Below are 9254 nucleotides of genomic sequence, written 5' to 3'. Positions count from 1 at the left end.
TGTCCATAAGCAGAGGTGCATTTTTACTTTAAAAATAGGCTTTTGACTTACTCCAGAGAACTTTTGTTTGTGTAGTCAATTTTTAAGTGAATCACCACAAACTCTCTTAGGATTCAGTCAAAAATGATTGATGCTAGTCAGGGATGACAATCAGCCCATATTTCCTGTCCTTGCAGATGATAAATTCCATAGTTAAATCCAGCCTGGCCTACAAGTCAACTTGAGAAAACCAATGATATTGGTTCAGCATAATTTCCACAATCATTGCACTCATTGCTTCAAAGTTCAGCCACCTTCATGCTGTGACTGAAAAATTGCCTTGTAAAGAGCAGGTTGATATGAAACTGGATGAAATTTTAGATGCATAGGCAAAGAGATTCAGTTGGAGATGAGGGGAGATTGTTGCTTGGAAAAGTAGTATTTACAGTGTGTTCATGCAATACCCAAAAAAATAGGTGTGTGGCCCCTTTGAATTTAATGTTTCATTGTAACAAGGAGGTTTGTCTACATTGCTTTGAAATGATGCAGAATCGATTCAGTTGACAGAACTTACAGGATGATTCATAGAATCCCTACAGTGCAGAAGAAGGCCATTTGTCCCATCGAGTCTGCACCAAACACAATCCCACCCAGGCCCTATTCCCATATCCCACATATTTATCCTACTAATCCCCCTGACACTAGGGTCAATTTAGCATGGCCAATCAACCTAACCCACACATTTTTGGACTGTGGGAGGAAATCGGAGCACACAGAGGAAACCCACAGAGACACAGGGAGAATGTACAAACTCCACACAGACAGTGACCTGAGGCTAGAATTGAACCCGGGTCCCTGGCGCTGTGAGGCAGCAGTGCTACACCACCATGCTGCCCACTCATTAGGATGTACAGAAGATCAAATTGTAGGGAGAAATTTGATATATTGGGATTATTTCTCATGGAGGACAATAGGGGATTTAATAGATGTTTTAAAATGAGGACAGATTTTGAAAGAGTGAATGATAAATGACATGTTGGTGGCAGTTAAACACGTAGAGGCAAACAGTCTGAATCTCGGCAATGAGAAGCTCACAAGATTTCATATCCTGATTGGTTACCAAACATTAGCAGACTAATTGGCACACTCTACCCTCACTGGCTCCCTGCCTGCAAGGCCAGCTTAGTTAGCACTGCTCTCCAGTTAAAGGGGAAGCACAGACGGGAGGGCAGCAGAAGGAACAATCTAGGCACTCGGAGGTTATCAGGAGTGGGTTCAGAAGGGCCTTGCAATCTGGGCAGATGCCCAGGCCAGGAGAAGACTAAACTTCCCATGTAAGTGGAAGATACACTTTTTTTTGTCTCCTTTTCTGGCCCTGGTTTCCTTTCCCACTTGGTTGGCCCAGCAGGAAAGCTAAATAGGCTTCCTCTAGCAGATCCATGATTAAAAGAGTAATCAGGCCATGATAACGTAATCAGAGACTGATATGCATATTTATAAAGGACCCAGCTAGTTTCCTGCAGGTAGCGCTTCCATCAATTAGATAAGCAGATTAAAGGCATGCAAAATCGTTGGCACCAATGCACCTTCCCTGATTCCTCAATGCATTCTATGTTCTTTTTGAGCAAGAGGTCAGTGAGAGCATGTGCTCCACCCCGGAAGCCTTGGGTGAACTTGTATCCAAGGTCACCATCACAGATATCAGAGCAGCCCTCTCAAAAGTTAACCCATGGAAAGTGACTGGAGTGGATGGGGTACCCGGACGAGTGCTCAGATCCTGCATGGATCAGCTGGTGGGGATATTCGCAGACATCTTTAACCTGTCTTTATAGCAATCTAAGGTTCCTATCTGCTTCAAGGAGGTGACCATCATCCCAGTGCCAAAGAGAAGCCTGGCAGTGTGCTTTAATGACTATCGTCCGGTGGCTCTGACATTCACCATTATAAGGTGCTTTGAAAGGTTAGTCATGGCACAAATCAACTCCAAACTCCCAGATTGTCTAGATCCACTACAGTTTGCCTGTTGCCACAACAGCTCCACAGTAGATGCCATCTCCCTAGCCCGACACTCAACCCTGGAACACCTAGATTACAAAGATATCTATATCAGGCTCCTATTTATTGACTACAGGTCAGCCTTCAATACCACTAGTCCTATGAAACCCATCTCCAAACTCCATAGCCTGGGACACAACTCCTCCCTCTGCGACTGGATCCTAGATGTCTTAATCCACAGAACGCACTCAGTGAGGATAGGCAACAACACCTCCTCCATGATCATCCTCCACACCAGTATCCCACAAGGCTGTGTCCTCAGTCCCTTACTATACCTCTTATATACCTATGACTTTGTGGCTACATTCCCCTCCAACTCTATTTTTAAGTTTGCTGATAACACCACCATAGTGGGTCCGATCTCAAACAATGATGAGATGGAGTTTAGGAAAGAGATAGAAAATTTAGTGAATTGGTACGATGACAATAATCTCTCCCTCAATGTCAACAAAACAAATGAGGATATGCCCCTGTCTACATCAATGGAGATGAAGCAGAAATGGTTGACAGCTTCAAGTTTTTAGGTGTCCAGATCTCCAACAACCTGTCCTGGTTCCTCCATGCTAATGCTATAGTTAAGAAAGCCCACTAACGCCTCTATTTTCTCAGAAAACTAAGGAAATTTGGTATGTCCACTACGACTCTCACCAACTTTTACGGAGCACCATAGAAAGCACTCTTTCTGGTTGTATGGCCTCTGCTCTGCCTAACAGCACGATAAACTACAAAGGATCATGAAGAAAGCCCAGTCCATCACGCAAACCTGCCTACCATCCCTTGACACGATCTACACTTCCTACTGCCTTGGAAAAGCAGCCAGCATAATCAAGGATCCCATGCACCCCAGACATCCTCTCTTCCACCTTCTTCCATTGGAAAAATTATACAAAAGTCTGAGGTCACGTACCAACTGACTCAACAACTGTTTCCTCTCTGCTGCTGTCTGACTTTTGAATAGACTTATCTTGCATTAAGTTGATCTTTCTCTACACCCTTGCTATGACTGTAACACTACATTCTGCACTCTCTCCTCAAAGGGTGGTGAATCTCTGGAATTCTCTGCCCGTTGAAGTGGTGGAGGCTGTCTCGCTAAATATTTTTAAGACGCGGGTTGATGGGTTTTTGATAAGCGAGGGGATTAAGGGTTATGGGGAGAGGGCAGGAATGTGGAACTGAGCCACGACAGATCAGCCATGATCTTATTGAATGGCGGGGCAGGCTCGAAGGGCTAGATGGCCTACTCCTGCTCCTATTTCTTATGTTCTTATGTTCCCTATGAATGGTATGCTCTGTCTATGTAGCGTACAAGAAACAATACTTTTCACTGTATACTAATACATGTGACAATAATAAATCAAATCAAATCAAGGGGATTGGTGTAAAACGTCTGCAGCTGAGTACCATGGATGATTTGAACCGTCCGGCGGATAGAATTGAATCCATTACTAGTTGGAGAAGCTAGTATGTTTAAAACTAATGTTTTAATAAAAGTGTCAGAGAAATCAGCCTCTGACCACAAAGCAAATGAATGATGATTATAGAGCTCCTACAATGAAGGTCTGTTCCTGAGCACAGAATCACACATGAATGATGCTTCACTGTGTCCTTTCCTGAGATGCAAAACAAATAGCTGGGGTAGCAGTGGAGCTCACTGCCCTATTGTCCACCAGCATTTCAGATGGACCCAACTCATTTTAGGGTAGTCAGGTAAAAGTAACCACTTTTACTAGAGAATCTGAAAACCTTTCAGCATATTCCCCGCCTCCCTGTGAGAAGCTGCCATTGAGCACAGTTTCCCTGAGCCTGAGTGTCAGTGCTGTGGAGCCAGCCCCTCTCTCTCACACACACACACAGAATCATGGGTGCAGGAACGCCCAGCAACAAGCTTGACACTTCCTCATTGCTGTTAACGGGAGTTTCTTTTTGAGCAGCAAACGGGCGTTCTCAGCTCTTAATACTTTTATTTCAATAATGAGTGAAGAAGAAGTCAAAACGCAGACGGATGCTTCCGGCGCCGTGACTGAAAGCAAAGAGGAAGGAGGCTCTGGTGATTGGAAAGATGCGCAGAAAGAATTTGAAAACCTCCGTTCCACAAAGAAACTACGGACTGTGAGTACAACGGTGGGGCGGGGGTGGTGATGAAAGGTCAATGAGATGATTCAAATGGTGCATTTATTAATTCCTTTGTCAGCCCAAGTCTCAGTCTGCCATCACTATCGCCGTATCTTCACGCTGCCTCTTCAATATGGTGGAGGAAAGGAAAATATTCGAGACGGCCGGAGTGGAAAGTTATGTGAAATATCAACAGGAACACGAAGAGGAACCGCTGAAGCAGGGGCCGGCTTTCCCCTTAGTGAAGGTAGGGCAGATTTCTGAGCATCCATGACTACTTCCCTCTTTCATTCATCCATTCAGATATAAACCCACATTGTCATTTTATTTGTATGATTGTAATATTTCTTTTGCGCTGTGCCTCTTTGAGAGGGAGGTTCCTCATTGCACAATTGCCAATGCAGACGTGTTTCAATAAAATACAGTAGTTTCCCCAGCCACGAATGTTACACAAGCTGCTTGACTCAAAGGCAGAGTGGGTGAATCCCGCGATGGTTCTCTCGAAGGGATGGGTTCAATTAGCTGGACCTTCAGATGTGGCAAAGGGCAATGGTGTGAATTGTAGACCGTGCTGAAAGCCCTGCTTCAGTAGCGTCAAGCCATGCCAGCACCTACCCTAAAGCCACAGAAATTTTATGAGTTCTTGTAAGGTATGTGAGGTACTTGGGAAGGGTTTGGAAAAATAATTAGGCTAACTCTGTGGGTAACTTGTGGAAAAAATGTGTTCATTTTAAACATTCGAATCTTTTTATAGAATTCAACCAAAAAGTAAAAAGAGTGTAGATTATATGTGTGTCTGTCCACATGCTGGAATTCTCCCAAATTTTCAAATCAAAAATATATTTTAAAATCTAATCCTGAAAAATTATGAATATTTCACTCTGCACATTTCATCGAATCCCCACAGTGCATAAAGGAGGCCATTTGACCCATCAAGTCCACACCAACTCTGTGACAGAGCATCCCAACCAGGCACACCCTTCATCCTATTCCCTTAACTCCAAATGTTTACCCCACTAATACCCCCAACCAATACATCTTGGGACATTAAGGGGCAATTTAGCATGGCCAATCTACCTAACCTGCACATCTTTGGATTGTGGGAGACAACCAGAGCACCAGGAGGAAACCCATGCAGACACAGGGAGAACATGCAAACTCCACACAGTCACTCAAGGCTGGAATTTAATGCTGGCGCTGTGAGGCAGTACTGTTAACCACTGTGCCACCGATCTATTTTAAAATATATAGACATTTGCAGAAAGGGTCAGCATATCCGTCCTCTAAATAAAGAGATCAAAACTGGACACCGTAATGTACGTGGGTCTCACCAACACCTGCAGCATTGTTGCAAGACTTTCCTCTTGTTATATTCCTATCTCCTTAGCATTTAATTCTCATGTTCAATTTGCCTTCCTAATTATTTGTTGTACCCACATGCTAACATTTTGTGTTTACTGTACAAGAACACCCAGATCTCTCCGCATGGCAATGTTGTCGTTTCACTGCATTTAAATAATTACATATTTTGCTTCTCTCTTCTCTCTTTCAATGTAGTTAACCTCTCATTTTCCCATATTATAGCCCAGCTGCTTTTACTTTGCCAACCCACGTAACCTAGCATTCCTTTGCAGATTATTTTTTGTCCTCCTCACAACTTTCTTTCGTCTCTATCTTTTCTTTACCATCATAAATTTGGCTGCATTGCTCTTGGTCCTTTCATCCAAGCCATATATATATGTAAATATAATAGTTGAGGCTCCAGTCCTGATCTCTCTAGCATCCACTAGTACATTAGTTAATCAGTCTGAAAATAACTCTTCTTTCTTGACTTGCTCTTTCCTGTTAGGTTGCCAACCCTTTATGCATGTTGGTATATTATCCTTAACAGCACAAGTTCTTACCTTGTGTGGTAACCGTTTACGTGGCGTGTTGTTGAATATCTTTGGAAATCCAAATACACTGGTTCCTCTTTATCCAGCCTGCTAGTTATGTCCTCAAGGAACTCTAATAAATTTGTCAAACCCAATGTCCCTTTTATTGAAACTATGTTGACTCTGTTTAACTTTATCATCTTTGTAAAAACGTTCTGCAACTTCCTTAATAATGGATTTCAGCATTATTCCAATGTCAAATGTTTGTCTAATTGGCTTGTGGTTTCATAGAATGTAGAACAGTACAGTACAACACAGTACAGGCCCTTCGGCCCTCTGTGCCGAGCTTTGTCCGAAACCAAGATCAAGCTATCCCACTCTCTATCATTCTTGTGTGCTCCATATGCCTATCCAATAACTGTTTGAAAGTTCCTAAAGTGTCCGACTCCGCTATCACAGCAGGCAGTGCATTCCAAACCCCAAACACTCTCTGAATAAAGAACCTACCTCGGACATTCCTCCTATATCTCCCACGATGAACCTTTATAGTTATGTCCCCAAGTAACAGCTACATCCACCCGAGGAAATAGTCTCTGAACGTCCACTCTATCTAAGCCCCTTATCATCTTATAAACCTCTATTAAGTCGCCTCTCATCCTCCTTCGCTCTAAAGAGAAAAGCCCTAGCTCCTTCAACCTTCCCTCGTAAGACCTACCCTCCAAACCAGGCAGCATCCTGGTAAATCTCCTCTGCACTCTCTCCAATGCTTCCACATCCTTCTTATAGTGAGGTGACCAGAACTACACACAATATTCCAAATGTGGTCTCACCAAGGTCCTGTACAGTTGTAGCATAACTCCACAGCTCTTAAACTCTAACCCCCTGTTAATAAATGCTAACACACTGTAGGCCTTCTTCACGGCTCTATCCATTTGAGTGGCAACCTTCAGAGATCTGTGGATATGAACCTCAAGATCTCTCTGTTCCTCCACATTCCTCAGAACCCTGCCATTGACCCTGTAATCCACATTCAAATTTGTCCTACCAAAATGAATCATCTCGCACTTCTCAGGTTTAAACTCCATCTGCCATTTTTCAGCCTAGCTTTGCATCCTATCAATGTCTCTTTGCAGCCTACAAGAGCCCTCCACCTCATCCACTACTCCATCTATCTTGGTGTCAACAGCAAATTCACTGACCCACCCTCCAGCTCTTTCCTCCATGTCATTAATAAAAATCACAAATAGCAGAGGACCCAGCACTGATCCCTGTGATACACCGCTGGTAACTGGTCTCCAGTTTGAAAATTTTCCATCCACCACCACCCTCTACCTTCTATGAGATATGATGTGGAGATGCCAGCGTTGGACTGGGGTTCATCAAATGAGTCACCTGACGAATGGACAAACTCCGAAAGCTTGTGGGTTTACTATCAAATAAACTTGTTGGACTTTAACCTGGTGTTGTGAGACTTCTTACTGTTATTTTGAGATAGCCAGTTACTTATCCAATTGGCCAAATTTCCCTCTATCCCACACCTCCTTACCCTCTTTGTGAGCCTATCATGGGAAACCTTATCAAACGCCTTACTAAAATCCATATATATGACATCAACTGCTCTACCTTCGTCTAGACACTTAGTTACCTCCTCAAAGAATTCAATCAAATTTGTGAGGCAAGACTTACCCTTCACGAATTTGTGTTGACTATCCTGAATAAGTTGCATCTTTCCAAATGGTCATAAATCCTATCCCTCAGTACCTTTTCCATTCATTTACTAACCACCAAAATAAGACTAACTGGCCTATAATTACCGGGGTCATTCCTATTTCCTTTTTTGAACAGAGGAACAACATTTTCCATTCTTCAGTCCTCTGGCACTATCCCTATGGACAGTGAGGGCCCAAAGATCAAAACCAAACGCTCTGCAATCTCCTCTCCTGCATCCCAAAGAATCCTAGGATATATCCCATCTGGCCCAGGGGACTTACTGACCCTCAGGTTTTTCAAAATGGTTAATATATCTTCCCTCAGAACATCTACCTCCTCCAGCCTATTAGCCTGTATCATACTCTTATCCTCAAAAACAAGGCCCTCTCCTTGGTGAACACTGAAGAAAAGTATTCATTCGTCGTCTCTCCTATCTCTTCCGACTCCATGCACAAGTTTCCACTACTGTCCTTGACTGGCCCTAACCTCACCCTGGTCATTCTTTTATTTCTCTCATAAGCATAAAAAGCCTTGGGGTTTTCCTTGATCTGACCCACCAAGGACTTCTCATGCCGCCACCTCCCCCCGCCCCACCCAGCTCTCCTAAGCCCTTTTTTTAGATTATTCCTTGCTATCTTGTAACCCTCAAGCGACCCAACTGAACTTTGTTTTCCCATCCTTACATATGCTTCCTTTTTCCTCTTTACAAGACATTTAACCTCTTTTGTGAACCATGGTTCCATCACTCGGTGATTTTCTCCCTGCCTGACAGGGACATACCTATCAAGGACATGTAATATTTGTTCCTTGAACAAGCTCCACTTTTCATTTGTGCCTTTCCCTGACAGTTTCTGTTCCCATCTTATGCTCCCTAATTCTTGCCTAATTGCATCATAATTACCCCTCCCCCAATTATAAATCTTGCCCTGCCGCATGGCCCTGTCCCTCTCCACTGCAATAATGAAAAACACTGAATTGTGATCACTATCCCCAAAGCGCTCGCTCACAAACAATTCTAACACTTGGCCTGGTTCATTACCCAGTACCAAATCCAATGTGGCCCTACTATCATGTTTTTTGTCTTCCTGCTTTGTGAAATAGAGGTGCTACTTTTCCACCAGAATCTTAGAATTTTTTGAAAGATTACAATCAACTCAGCCACCATCTCTGCAGCCACTTTCCTTTAAGACCCCAGGATGCTGGTCATCAGGTCCAAGGGACGTGTCAACCTTTAGTCCCATTAGTTTGTATATTATTTTTTCTCTAATGATAGTGATCATTTTATGTTCCTTGTTTTGCTCCCCAACACCACCGATGTTCTGCTTTTATTGGGATGCACTTGGTATGTTCTACTTTGAAGATCATTTAAAAGAGAATTGGATAGATATTTTTAAAGGATCAATGTAAAAGGACACTTGACAAGCTAGCAGTAGCAGAGACACAACAATGCAGCTAGAGTGTTTATGATTAGTTTGTGGGGTTTTGTGAAGATCTTGAGCCTTTCAATAAATTGAGGGTTGGATC

The 9254-nt window shown here is 43.1% G+C and overlaps 1 protein-coding gene across 1 annotated transcript in view; it reads left to right on the top strand.

The window, feature by feature from the left end:
* The first annotated feature begins 3902 nt into the window (after positions 1-3902).
* LOC145344921 (cytosolic 5'-nucleotidase 1A-like) overlaps positions 3903-9254 on the top strand; it is a 30435-nt gene continuing 25083 nt past the window's right edge. Inside the window, exons 1-2 of the mRNA XM_080192247.1 lie at positions 3903-4143; positions 4226-4393. Of these exons, the coding sequence (XP_080048373.1) occupies positions 4006-4143; positions 4226-4393 (306 nt within the window). The 5' untranslated portion in view covers positions 3903-4005. The remainder of the gene's footprint in view (positions 4144-4225; positions 4394-9254) is intronic.

The sequence above is a fragment of the Carcharhinus amblyrhynchos genome, chromosome 7 (genome assembly GCF_965287045.1).
Source record: "Carcharhinus amblyrhynchos chromosome 7, sCarAmb.v2.hapA, whole genome shotgun sequence".
NCBI lineage: Eukaryota > Metazoa > Chordata > Chondrichthyes > Carcharhiniformes > Carcharhinidae > Carcharhinus > Carcharhinus amblyrhynchos.
The sequence above is the reverse complement of the archived record's forward strand: the minus strand, read 5'-3'. Positions and strand labels throughout refer to the sequence as shown.